This window comes from Rhineura floridana, chromosome 5 (assembly GCF_030035675.1).
Source record: "Rhineura floridana isolate rRhiFlo1 chromosome 5, rRhiFlo1.hap2, whole genome shotgun sequence".
Classification (NCBI taxonomy): Eukaryota; Metazoa; Chordata; class Lepidosauria; order Squamata; family Rhineuridae; genus Rhineura; species Rhineura floridana.
In genome coordinates this window covers 51,560,605-51,575,112 of record NC_084484.1, presented here as the reverse complement: position 1 = coordinate 51,575,112, position 14,508 = coordinate 51,560,605, and the positions used below count along the sequence as shown (strand labels likewise).

Below are 14,508 nucleotides of genomic sequence, written 5' to 3'. Positions count from 1 at the left end.
GCCCTGTTCTAGCAAGGGACTTCATGTACATTTAGCTTCTTTATAAGCAGAGCCAGCCTGCATGCAAGTCAATGGAGCATGAAGTTTATACATGTGACTAAATGCTTGATTTGGTGTGGGAGGAGGTCTCAGGGAGCAAGATAAGTTGATTGACATTTGGTGCAACCTAGGAGGTATCGGGCATTTTTGCCTGAGTATTCAAATTCATTTCACCTGTGGCTACTGTAACCTACCCTCCATCAGCACAGCCCTCCACCCAGCAATTGAGGTTTAATATATCTAGACAACACTGCAGGATTCTTGTAAATCATCCAGAGCTTGAACCAGCAGTATTCAGTGTGAGCTACATGGCAAGGCTGTCATAAGTACTCTCTGCATCATAGCCCCTTCTAATCTGCAATATGGGGGGAAAGAACTGTTTTTACTTTTGAATTCACATCCGCAGGGTTGTTTAAGAGCAGTATTCAATGGTGCAAGGGTCAGCGCTAGCACAAGGAGATTTCCCCCTTCTCCCCCTCATGGACCCCTCAATATCCCCATATCTGTTCTGGAGGGTTGGGGAAACCCTCAGAACAGATTTAGGGGGCATGTGGGGGGAGGAAAGGGGGAGATCATTGTTGGCAAGTAAAAAGTTCCTAAGAGTATTTTTCCATGGCAGAGTTACAAGGCCAAGTAGCTCTCAAGGCTGGAGTAGTCGTGCACTCCTCAAGGACAAGTATCCAAGGCAACCAGCTGGCCTTATCTATAAGACTTAGCAGATCTGGCCAGTCGGTGTGGGGGTCAAGGAGTTTGTTAGTAGAGAAAGAGCTTGTAATTGTATCCTAAAACTTTTCATGTCAGTAAAGTGACTCTTAAAAACCTATGACTTGTCTGGCTGAGTGATTCAACTGGGATCTAGCCTGTCACTATTCTGTTCTACATCCTGGGCATCTGCTTGTGCCCGATCCAACATCCAACACACAACAAGAAATCCTTGCACTGACTGAGTGATCTCTAAACATTTCACATTAAATAGAACTGAGTTATAAAGATCAGGAACTCTATTTTCTGCTAGTGTTCATGTTTGTATTGGGGGAGAGGCTGTGTGGACACACACCAGTGACCAGTCCTGGCTACATACTACATACATTTTGTATTTCTCCATTGATTTCTGTGGGCAGCTCTTACTTCTGTCCCTGGAGATATTTAGAATGTCGTTTCAATGTGAATTAGGAAATGACCTTTCCAGACAATATGATTGTTATCTCTACCATTTTTTAATCTACGCGTCTCTTCCTCCTTTTCTAGCCATTCCATTCTATTCCCCCTCCCATCTGGTTTTCAGTTTTTTCTCCTCTCAACAGCCAGTTAGCATTCCACACCCACAGAATATGCTCAGTCCTTGCTTGGCTGTTTTTAGAGGTTCCCCTCCCACTTTAGGGTTTTTAGAAAGATTTTTGGTACTTCTGCACACCTAGGTGTTTTCCCTGAGTCTGCTAATACCTCTTTATTGTGCACAGGTGGTACAGATCTGACAGCACTAGTATGGTAAGACTCAAATCAGGAATAGGATATATGAGGAGAAAGATAAGAATGGCTATGAGCATACTCAGAGGAAGGAGTTAAGAATACAACCGAAAGAGCAGAAACTGCCAAGGTGGCTTCTAGAAAAACTGCCTGGCTTCTGACTTCTGCAAAAAAACAAAACAAAAAAACAACAACGCCCTATTTGCACTCATGAATTAGATAATATCAAGGAGTAGATGACCAGCTGTAACCGATAAGTTCTCAAAAACCTAAGAGTGAATCTTAGAGAATACTGTACGGACCATTAAACTGATCCTCTTCTTAATGCTCTTCTTTGACTTTTGCAAGAGGAGACTCTGATGCTTTTAAGGGCCATCTTCTTCTGAACAGTTTGACTACTCCTAACATGATATTTAAAAGTAACTTAACAACAGAACTGTGCTTTTAAACCAACATCAGTTCTGGTTTATCTTGAAGCTACAGAGTCAGCAAGCCTTAAAAAAATTAGGGGACAACAACAGTTGACAGAAGTATCACCAAAACTGGCACATCTGCAGAATCTCAAGTGCAAGTAATTTGCTTCATAAATCCAGTGACAGTTACATACAGCTCTAATCTCGCAAGGCACGCTGCAGTGCTAAGATCCTTTAAATTTGCTTTTATCTTGCATGTTGATAGCTAAAATACATTGAAGTGGTAAGTAATTAAGATGGGGGTTGGAGAATATAGTCTATTTTATAGCACCATTTACTTATAAAATATTAGGATTTACTTGCCACAGGACCAAAAGGGTTAACTATAAATTAAACAGAGTGGAATGAGAGAGGGCCACTTCTGTTATGCTTCACTGGACTGTGGATGTAAACGAGTACTGATTTCGTTTGTGGATTGTTGAACTAATAAGAGTAGGTAGATGAAAGAATCTGGAACTGAATTACATAGTTTTATCTATCCCATTTTCAAAAGATATCCACTTTTGCTTGCAGGGAAAGGGGAGAAATTAATTCTCAACATTGCACTTTTTGATAAACAAGGACAACTTTCCTTCTTTAAGCAGGTAACTGAAGGCTGGAGTGAAAGTGTTTAACCTCAACAATCCAAAGTACTCGTCACATTTTGTATGCCACAAACCTAAAAAGTTTCTAGGCTATATTTTTGAAATCAGTGTGGAGGTTTGGCTGCTATCAGTATTGAATATTGTCACCATTTGTTGTTGTTGTTATATGCCTTCAAGTCGATTACAACTTATGGCGACCCTATGAATCTTTTTTTAAATATATATATTCATAGGGTTTTCACGGCAAGAGGTATTCAGAGGTGGTTTACCATTGCCTTCCTCTAACTTATGGTGACCCTATGAATCTTTTTAAAAATATATATATTCATAGGGTTTTCATGGTAAGAGGTATTCAGAGGTGGTTTACCACTGCCTCTAAGCCTACGGTGCCCGGTATTCCCAGGCGGTCTCCCGTCCAAGTACTAACCAGGCCTGACCCTGCTTAGTTTCCGAGATCAGACGAGATCGGGCATGTTCAGGGTAGTATGGCCATAGGCATTGTTACCATAAAGCCACCTAAATGGCTTGCCTTGTTTTGTTAGAATTAATATCCATTTGTTAAGTCTGAGAAACCAACACTTACAACATGTAAATAAACCATTAAAAGAAAACAATATTCTAGAGTTCATGTACAGAATAAGAACTGAATCAACCAACAGTTTTTTAAAAAGTCTAAAATACATTCAAGTCCTTACCTGACAGATACGCAAACTTCTTCCTTAGCTCATCCTCAATATCCGCAGCACAGAGAGGAACAATATCTTGATGCATGATTTCATCTGAAACAACCCCCCCCCACAAAAAAATACAATCACAATTCCTTGTATTTCCATGTAGAAATGTTTGGCTCACACTAACAATATTTATTTACTGAAAACATTTATGTCCCACCATTTCACAACTGCACTCAACATTAATTAAAAAACATTTCATATAATCAACAACTACAAGTTAAAGCCATGAACATTAAAACCTAAAACAATTTGCTTGGGAAATATAATCATTTCTAAAATAAGCAAGATTCAGATTGTGAGGTTACCTTTGGGGAACATTAGAACACATTTTGACTGTGTGAGTGAATTGCTAGTTCCTTCTGTGATCAATGCAGCTAGGGTTTATAGAAGAAAAGAGAAAGTAGCAGCAAGGTAGTAGAAGCAGAATATGAAAAGGGGGCCAGGACGACACAGAATTGGAGAACTGAAAAATTGAATGCCAACTACAGTTTCCAATTCTGGTCACCCATGTAGAACATTCTTCGTATGCAAGAGCTTCCTTCTGTTAGTGGAAGGGATGGGGATCCAGCAAAGGTTCCATGCTGGATGAGAGGAAGATTTCTGCTAATTTCCCCTTTCCATGCAGCTCTCAATATCACCTCTCATGCTGTTGTAGAGAGTTCCTCAACACCTCAGAGCAGCTTTTCAGGAGAAGCATAGGGGGCTGCAGGAAGGAGGAATCAGCAAAAATGAAGCCACAAGAAGGAGCATCCTCTGAGTGGATTTTGGCTCATGGCAAGTTTGGATGTATCCCAATATCTGTAAATCCAGATGAATCACTCACTGCCACTTAATAGCAACCACCACTTAAACCTGCAGCAAACAAACAAAACCACTAATCACTTGGCCCTACATGTGCACTTTTTCATTAAACTAAGGATTAATTTTCATCCACGGCTCACTATTTTAATTTACCTCTGAAATTTGCCATTAGAAATTGAGCTGCATAAAAGAGATGAAACACTGAAGAAAAGATAGTAAAATTAGTTGATATATAAATCAACTTAAGAAGCAGAACCAAGTCAACACGAGAAACCTAAAATATTGAGTGGTACAGTTAATTCACTCTTCTTCACCTTTGTCTTCCTTGTTTATTGTCTGGAAAAGAAATACAAGCTTTCCTGCTTTTTCCGTTCCCAATTTATTTCTCAGTTTAGATTGAATTAGTCCAAAGAAAGGAAAAAATATCTCTCCACACCTGCAGAAGAGGCTACTGCTGTTAAGAACTGGACTACGACTTCAGTGGTCTCCTCTTGTTCAGATCTACTCCATCTCCCCAAATTCTCTTTTCATTAACCTTCTCTATCCTTGCACTTAGAGAGAGAGAGAATGCACTTGCACTTCATGTACACCACTTGATGAATAGGACTGATCAGGTTATTTCTCATCTCCACAAACTGCTGTCAATATAGTCACAGAATATAATTACAAGTTGTATAACTAGTATTCATGTTGATAACTTTGACATAGGCTCTTTTTTAACTAATTATTTTACGATAATTTTGAAACGTGATTTAAATAAAAAATCTGATTTAAAATTTTAAAATCAATTAAAAAAAAACATTGATTTTTCATCAGTGTTGTAAAAATGAGCAGATAGATTAGGGTTACATATGGAAGCATAGTGTTTTTTCTAAATATAGGGAATACTAAGCCAGCACATTAAGCCAAGAAACATACAGAACTCCTTCATTTTTCCCTTTGCAGAAGCCACAATTAAAACCAGGAAACTTCTAATTAACCAGTTTCTCATTTTGTCTAAACCAGCAAACTATGGTCATGAGCTTTGGAACAAACCAAGTTATTACACTGACTGCAAACTGTATTTTAATACCCTGCCTTGTCATGAAACTGATAACCATGTTTTCCGGCTTTGGACAAAGCGGAAAAATATTATTAAATAGACTTCATGGTTTACTCTTGGCTCACTGCAAAGAGAGGAATGAAGGGGATGTGTGCATAGGCAAAAAGCTTATGCTTCTCTAAGCTTAATGATAACTTGAATGAAACCACTCTCCCACAAAAGGACAGTTTCATAATTCAGTCTCAATACATTTTCCCCTTAATTCTCTCCACTTTGTATTAATGAATATCTACTTATTAAACAATTATAGGAATGCACACATTACATGTGTACAGTCATGTGTACAGTAGGGAGAGGAGTAAGACCATATCCATGGGTCATGCTCCCTGCCTGCCTGCCTGCATTTGGCCTAGCATGTGAAAGAACATACACATGTGCAATTTGTATATGCATAGGATCTTTCAAATGTTATGCCAAATGCATGTAGGCTGTCGATGGATAGGTCAAGCAGGCATGATTCCCTTCTCCCCTCCACATGTATTGACTGTAAGCATATTTATCCTTATAACACAATGTGTTCCATTAATCTATAAGCTGTATTTGGGAAGCCTACAAATATTGCTTGATCAGTTTCCTCATAATCAAATATGCAATAATGAGTCTGCACTGCAGGTTTAGAGTACCAACAGCAGTGGAATTACTTCAAAACAAAGAGGGGTTTAAAACTGAGACCATGAACTAGATCTAGCTGATTATCCCATTTTCACCAGGCATACTCTTGGTGTACCATGGACAGCACCCCCTTCATACAATTTCCTACAAGGACATCATTTTTGTATAGGAATTTTTGTACCCTGTCATACGTGACAAGCTCATAAGCATCTATCACCACATGTACTCCCTACAATTCTTGCCACCTATCAGGACTGCCTGGGCATGTAAATGCAACACAATAGACTGGTCCACTCATCATATTTGGCACTATCCATGCAGTGTCCGGGTGATTTATTAAATGGAGTAAATTAAGCCTTCTGTGAAGCGTCCCTCTCTTTTAGAAATTCTGAATATTGAGTAGCATATAAAATACCTGAAATAATAATAAATAATTTTAAAAATCAGTCATCAGTCATAGTTTGCATGAGTATGGTATAATAAACTGCTACTACATGATTGTAATAAACACTACTAATACTATCGATTGGTCTTAGCAGTATAGACAACATTTGTTGGGGAAATTATGAAAAGCAGTAGAAGGCTGGATGTATTTGTTTTAGTAAGTTAAAAAAGGGCCTCCCACATAGGCTTTGGGTTGTTTGACACATTTTTCCCAGTTAACTGGATGAAACTCTTTCTTCATAGTGTTCATGGATTTCCTCATTGCTGCTAATGTAGAGATATTTAGAGGAAACCACTACTACTTGCAACATTTTGTTATTATTATGATTACTATGACTGACAAGCATTTTTTAAAAAAAAATCAGAATGAGGGCAATTTTCTTTTTATATTTCAGCAGCAATTTTGAATTTAGACATCCTTAATGATATAAACATGGGCATTCAAAAGAAAATGCCTGAGTTATAGATGTTCTTTTTTAAGTGCATAAAATACAAAATTGAGTAGTATGTCTGGGAAGTGAACTGCTACTCACAAAACACAAGAGAATGCATTGTAGTCTACAACAGATATCTTCATTTTTTTAAAGAAAAGATGCTTCCTATATTATGACTGATATAGTCATTCATGCCATTCATCGTCTACAAGTGGAATTGAAACCCTGAAGCAAATCTTTAATTCTGCAACCATTTGGGGTCTTTATGTTGCCCCCTAATGACAGTTCATCTAGCTCTATAAGTAAGGAGATTGGAATTACAAAAAGATTAGACTGTAGGACTCTTTATATGGAAGATGACTGCATGCCACTGTTAACTGAGCAGCAGCTGTCCCCTCTGACATCTTCACTTGGAAGTTCACTTCAACAAGTTAACAATTTCAATCAGAAACAGAAAATTATGACATTCAGAAACACACTCTGTATACCTTAAATATTTTATTAGCTCTGCAAGGAAATCCAAAGAAAAGGATAAGCAATAAGAGCACTCACCTCTCTTTTTCTTCTTGCAATATATTTTTTGTATCTTAGTTAATTTGTAACCCTGATGGTCAATTCTGTCATGGGAGGGGAGGTATATTATTGTGTCCTACGTATAACTATATACGTCATAAATTTTTAAAAAAACCAATGGAAACTGTCTCCTGGATGTTGCCTGATAATAAAATACATTACCTCATTTCACGCACTAACAGGGGAATAACAAATGGAGTTGCTAAATTCCTGCATGCTGCACAAAGTTTACGCTCTAAAGTTCATCCTGTGTAACCAGTATATCACTTTAGCTGTTTAAGATATACCTTCCTTTTAAAGTTCTTTGTTAACCTTTTTTTACCCTTTTGTAATGTTGTATTCTATGACGGGTCATTGACCGCAAATAAAGAAATGAAATGAAGTAACCCTGATGGACTGTTTCACACAGTTAAAGCATTAAACGAACTGAAATTTCCTTAGCATTTTTAGCAAACACTAAAACATTGTACCTGAAAACTAAAAGGCGTGATTTCTGCAGGATAGTGAAGAATGTGCTTAAAATCAATAGGCCTTATAAGTGTCTAATATTGGCAACCCAAATTGTGTGTGCCTCATCATTTTAAAATTAATTATATGTATTAATAGTGTATAGTAAGGCCCCGCTTTGGGGCGCTCTGCTTTGCAGCGTTCCACCAATACGGCAGTTGTCAATTGCATAAAAGCCCCCCTCCTATGGCACTTGTTCCACTTTTACAGCATTTTTCGGGCGTCATTTTAGACAATGTTAGTCGATGCGTTCTGCTTTATGGCGGATTTCGCTCTGCGGTGGCGGTCTGGAACGGAACCTGCCGTATGAGCGGGGCCCTGCTGTATAGCTAACAAAACCATTTATGTGAGTTTACAAAGTAGCTTAATCAGGAGAAAGAGAAAATGTAGGAGTGTTGACCATTGAACCGCACTGTCACTGAATTTGTTTTCCATCAAGTCTGAAAAACTGTAACTAGGGGGAGTTATGTCTTTGCCCAGTCTGGGAACGGACTGCCAAGGCCGTTGCTATGGTAGCCATCGCGATAAACTGGGAAAAGTTCTAGCAGCTATCTGTGTTAAGCTGGGTTCTTCTGTGTATTGCCTCTGAACTGAGAGGTTCTCTTCTGTGTTTACCTTTGAAGAGAGATGTACCAGAAGGGGGGTGACTGAAGAAACTCTACATGTATTTACTCTTAAGCCTTTGGCCATAATGTCTTAATAAAGACTCTTAACATGCTCTAATGCTCTGAAGAAGTTTCTTGCTCAACTTAACTCCAACGTAATGTATGCTGTTTCACGCAACAACGCACACACGTCAACAAGGAGAGGATGCATATTTCAAGTATGATCTCTTTGCAAATGATAAAATGACCCAGATGTGTCTTTGTAGACCTCTTCTTGAACAGGTCTCTGGTGGGTGAAGAATGAATAGAATATTACATGGGAGAATAGCAGATCTAGGGTTCAAGCACAGGGTAGTATAACTTCTAGTTCAGTATTCAGAAACCTAACAGACAAAATGATTCCCAGTTCAATAGCAAACTGGAAATATATGCAGTGAAATGAAATAAAGCATTAAAATAATAACTACTCAGTTTTCAAGAAAGTTACAAAATATTTAAAATCATGTTCAGCAACCCACCATTAAAGACTCCTTTAATATAAAATCCCTAAGCAATTGTATTGAAAATCCAGCTGCTTGCAACTAATCCTGATGTTATGGCTTTGGGGGTGAGTTTGGATAATCTCTCAAGGGTCCTCCCCAACCCTGGTGACTCTGGTGGTAAAAAGGGGCTGCTTAACAAGGTAAGATCAGGCAGACAAACTCAGCCTGTCATATTTGTTAGGAGGAAGGGCCTGTGCAAAACTAACAAAAATTGGCCAAGCATAAGTGATTTGTTGCAATGTGAGTTAATGGTCAGAGATACTTCTGGCAGAGAGCATGTCCATCTTTCCCCACCCCTAGCTGGAGATGATGTCATCAAAGTATCTATGCATGAAAGAGAACAAAGGAAACTGGCAGTCTTGAAACTGGGCTGTAAAAGAAAGAGGCTGGGCTTGCTCTCCTTGAAAAACCAATGCCATGGCATTTTGGGGCTCCCCTCTAAACCCTAAGGGGTATAGGATCTGTTGAAGAGTTAATGATGTGAGCCTTCCATCTCAGCCTTTATATTTATGCACATGTAAAAAACCTTGTATTACAGAAATTTCATAAGCCAAGCAGTGACCTTCATTTCAAGGGAATCACACCTTTGTTTGTGGTGGGACCCCTGTAACCTCTTAAAATCAAAAGATTGCAGTATGTGTAACACAGGGATCAAATGTAAGGACAACTCTTCCTTGAAATGACATCAAATGCAAAACTGGCAATAAAAATAGTTGTCTATAAACCAATTAAGCCTGTACAATTGCTCTTGAAATGACCTACTGCAATGGACTTTAACTGCACATTTTCACTCTGTATTACCAACACACTCAAAATGGTAGGTTTCTATCCTGCAGACTTACTGCACAGCAAGTTAAAATAACATTTCCATTTATTCAAAAATGGGTAATCAGAACTGGCAGTCACTACTAAATACTCCAATTCAGCGGGGTCTGCAATTTGCAGATGCTGCTACAATCTATTGAAGAAAGACTGACCAGGTGTGCTCACATTAATAGTCTGAAGTAGCTGATCTTTACAAATTACTCTCACTTGAAAGAACACAACAAATGAGCACGTGGATAAGTGGTAGCTTGTATATTCAATGACTAGAGCTGACTCCATACCTCAATTTGAATTCATCTCACAACACTGAATACCTTTCACTTTGGGTTAATTTTTATATAATGTGGAACACTGAACACGGGGGTGGAGAGGCTACCAAAAAAAAAAAATAATCAACCATCTTTCAACCAAAAACGTAAGAGAACTGAAATGGAAGCATAACCTCCTTTAACATTCCCTCTCCAAGCCACACTCAGATCCATACTTATTTCTCTTTATCAACTACAATAAACTCCAGGAAATGGAGTTTTAGACCCTTCAGAGGCCCGCTGTGAATTGTTTGCAAGGCACTTTGAGGGTAGAGTTGCTCACCTCCATAGCAGTCTTGATGCCCCATCCACATCTACTGTAGTACCCAATGAAGTGTCCAGTGCAATGTCTGCTGCAACTTCTTGGGAACAGTTTTAGTTGATGTAAACCTGATGATGTAGACAAGGTCCTTGCAATGATGCGGCCAGCAACATGTCCTCTCAACCTTTGCCCTTCTTTGCTTATTAAAGCTTGCCGAGGGGGAATGACTGAGTGGATCCAGGATGTCCTCAACGCATCAATACGGGAGAGAGTGGTTCCAGCCACCCTGAAAGAGGTGGTGATCCAACCGCTCCAAAAAAAGCCCACCCTGGAGCCATTGGTCTGTGACAATTACCAACCGGTCGCAAATACCCCCTTCTTAGGGAAGGTGATTGAGAGGATTGTGGCGCAGCAATTGCAAGTACTCTTGGATGAAACAGATTATCTTGACCCATTTCAGTCTGGGTTCAGGCCTGGTTATGGGACTGAATTGGCCTTGGTCGCCCTGATGGATGACCTGTATTGGGAGAAGGACAGGGGGAGTGTGACCCTGCTACTCTTACTTGATGTCTCAGCGGCTTTTGATACCATTGACCATGGTATCCTTCTGGGCCGACTTGGTGAGATGGATATCAGAGGCGCTGTTTTACAGTGGTTCCAATCCTATCTCCAAAGTTGTTTTCAGAGAACAGCATTGGGTGATTGTCTTCTGGCCCCCTGGCACTTGTGCTGTAGGGTGCCGCAGGGTACCATCTTGTCCCCCATGCTGTTTAACATCTATATGAAGCCTTTGGGAGCAGTCATCAGGAGATTTGGGGTGAGGTGTCAGCAGTACGCTGACAATACCCAGCTCTATTTCTCTGTAACATCTGAATCGGGAGAGGCCATGCAAGACCTGGACTGCTGCCTGGACTCAGTGGGGGGTTGGATGAGGACCAATAAACTGAGTCTGAATCCTAGCAAGATGGAGGTGCTGTGGGTTGGTGGTTCCCGAGTTCAGATAATTGGTCAGTTGCCTGCAGGGTATTGCCAACATGTCACCCTGCTGCTGAAAGAATTGCACTGGCTACCTATTAGCTGTCGGGCTACGTTCAAGGTTCTAGTTTTGGTTTACAAAGCCCTATACAGTTTGGGGCCAGGATACCTAAAAGATGTTATCCCTTATATACCCAGTCAATCACTGAGCTCTGCAGGTGAGGGCCTCCTGCAGATACCATCTTATCAGGAGGTCCATTCTGCATGACATAGGAAACAGACCTTCAGTGTAGTGGCACCTACCCTTTGGAATTCCCTCCCCTTAAATATTAGACAGGCGCCATCTCTGTTATCTTTTCGGCATGTACTGAAGACCTTCGTCTTTCCACAAGTCTTTTAAGTAGAGACCTTATCCCAGTCTGCATCTGTGTTGGAACTGCTTTTTAATATGTTTTAAAATCTTTTTTAAAGATGTTTTTAAAGCTTTTAAACATGTTTTTAAAGATTTTTGTTTTACTATATTTTAATGTCTGTTTTTATGATGTTTTAAAGTGTTTTTAGTGCTTTTGTTTGTCGCCTCTAGGCTCCTACTGGGAGGAAGGACAGGATATAAATCAAATCAAATCAAATCAATCAATCTTTCTGCAATGAGAAAGCCATGCCCCTGGTACAACTGTTTTCCAACTGGTCCTCCTGATACAAGTTTTTTTGAATGTATTTGCCTTCAGCAGTAGAGGGTCATTTTAAGAGAACTCCAGAATCATACAATCAGAGATAGTAATGCTGAAACATTGGTTCATGTATAGCTATTTTGCTCTTTGTACAGTGATTTGCGTAAAGAGTTAATCATTTCATTATTATCATCGCATCTGAGGCATTCAGCTAATTTTATTTGATTTTTTCCCTTGTAGAGAATGATTTAAAAAGTAACCATCTCTACCTTTTTTATTTTGGCCAGAATTAGATGAAGTTTTCAAGCATGGTAGCTCCTTCTGAAGGCATGAATCCTGCCAAATTTCAAAAACATACTTGCAGCAATTTTCCTGTAAGAGCAGCCATTGCAGTTTTGTACTGGGTGAAAAAGGATTCATTTAGCTTCCCCTAATGGATAAGAAATCTGCCAATTTGCAGACAAATAGATATTAAGGCTTTTGTGCTAAGGACCTTTAAAGCTGATTTCTGGGTAGGAAGAACTAAACGAAATTTGCTTTCCAGGTAAAAGGTTAAAAGCTTGATCTGTTCTTCAGAAAGAGCCCTCCCTCCACCCATCCAATCCTGGCTGCTTCCTTAAGCTTAGACACATAAGTTTCACTATTGCAAAGTTGCTTCTTTCCCTAAAACACCTGAATTGGAGAGACCTGGTAGAATTTCTCTGATTACATGCTAGACCCATCAGTCACAACGGAACTCTTTCTGCATGCCCTCTCCCTACCCTAGTGCTTTCTTTCCCTTCCCCTATCATTCCACACTGGCTTTTTGGCTTTATAATCTAGACACATTACTTTCAGCATATGCTTGCCTGCAGTATTATTTTGATATCTGGATAGCCAAGGTACCACAAAGTGCCTCAGGGATTCCTGCTTCAACTCATGCCACCTTGCATAGAATTCCACTTTGCCTCTGACAAGCCCAAAATACCTCCAACGCATCTTGCTTCACATCGGGATTTGTCTACATCCAATGTACATCCCTACCTCACAGCTCAGTTCCAAGCAAGTAAATCACATCAGGGATAGAGAACCTGTGGCCCACTAGATATTGTTCACTATAATTCCTATCAACCCTGACCATTGGCCATGCTGGATGGGGCTCACAGAGATGGTGTTCATCATCTGGATGGCCATAGGTTTCTCTTCCCTCAATTACATAAACAACTAGCATTGAGTGCCTTCCTTGCACAAAACTGGCAACTTCTGCAACATGATATGAAGGAAGTACTTTTAGAAATCAACAAGAAAATGCCCACATTTTTGGCACTGAACTTCAGCTGCTCAGTTTTAAAGGCAATCAAGACTAACATATCTCTATTTTCAGACAACTTACCCCAGAGTTGCCAACTTCTTTACATACCCTTTTTCCAATGCCTTGAACAGCAGCAGCATCCACAGTCATTAGCAAATGACAATATGCTACTCATCTCTATGCCCCAAGTAGTTTCACTTCTGATTAACAGCAGCTTGATGGGCAGAAAAGGCCAAAGCTTTCATTTCCAGGACAGTGGTAACCCTTAGTTAATCTAAGCTGTCAGACAAGTAAGACTCCCCAGAAAACACAAGGATCCTTACTATTACCCTCAGTTAACTTAGAAAAACTGTATTTAAAACAATTCATACTAAAACAGCCAGCAAGTAGCATCAAGTAAATTTCCCCAGAATAGTATTATTTTAAACAATCAAGAGTTTTAATAATATTATCATACAAAACATTTTATGCATAATGGCAGAGACTGTGCAAAAATATGATTAAATTTTCTAATACCTATCATTCTGTTTTCTTAAATTCTCTTATTAACCCCAGCTTTGTATTCTTTCTTGCCTCCAGCAGTACACCATGCCATAGAAAGCCAGTAACATTCTCCTGAATGCAAACCAATGCTGTAGGCACACCCAGAGCCTATTGAAGAACTTATTTTAAATGGAAAAGGTCCTCGCTCCAAACATACAACAGCACTTAGGCTTAATATTAAATAATTGAAAATATTCCAGAGACTGAAGTAGTGAAATGCAAATCACCAACCTGACATTTCAGTGCTCCTCATCCTGTATTCCTCTACAATGGTCATGCGGACCACATAGAACACAAGACAGGCAACGTGAACTGAATCAGCAGCATTTGATTTCTTTCTCCCTCCCTCCCCTTCCCCTATTTCCACAAAAAACAGGCTTTCAGTTTCACAGTGGACTGTAGCTTCACTATTTCCAGCAAAGACTGCCTCCAATGCTTCATTCATACCCCATTAGAAAACAAGATTACTGTGAAAAGCCTGAATTAAAGAAATATAAGAAAAGTCAAGCTTTGGTACTAACAAGTTGTGGAAGATGTAGTGAAAGCCTTTAAAAGCAATTATCTCCTCCCCACCTCTGCACTAGTCTTCTCACAAAGGTAATAAAATACCTTGGAGTAAGAATGACAGTCAAACAGCGTATGTCACAAGACAGAAAGAGAACAGTTTACAAAAGAGCAGCCAGTAGTTACAAAAAGGAAGCCATTGTGATCCTTTG

General features: G+C 39.5%; 1 protein-coding gene and 1 non-coding gene across 10 annotated transcripts in view; both read right to left on the bottom strand.

The window, feature by feature from the left end:
• The window catches only part of MCF2L (MCF.2 cell line derived transforming sequence like), a 160,631-nt gene that overhangs the window by 83,395 nt on the left and 62,728 nt on the right, over positions 1-14,508 (bottom strand). For 8 of the 9 annotated variants that reach the window (XM_061626670.1, XM_061626674.1, XM_061626671.1 and 5 more), the window contains one exon: positions 3,259-3,342. The exons of the other annotated variant lie outside the window; for it this stretch is intronic. In XM_061626670.1, coding sequence (XP_061482654.1) covers positions 3,259-3,342 — 84 coding nt within the window. The remainder of the gene's footprint in view (positions 1-3,258; positions 3,343-14,508) is intronic. 9 annotated transcript variants of the gene reach the window in all.
• LOC133386320 (5S ribosomal RNA) lies at positions 2,942-3,060 on the bottom strand. Its single transcript, XR_009763105.1, has one exon. It is a non-coding gene; the product is annotated as a 5S ribosomal RNA (ribosomal RNA).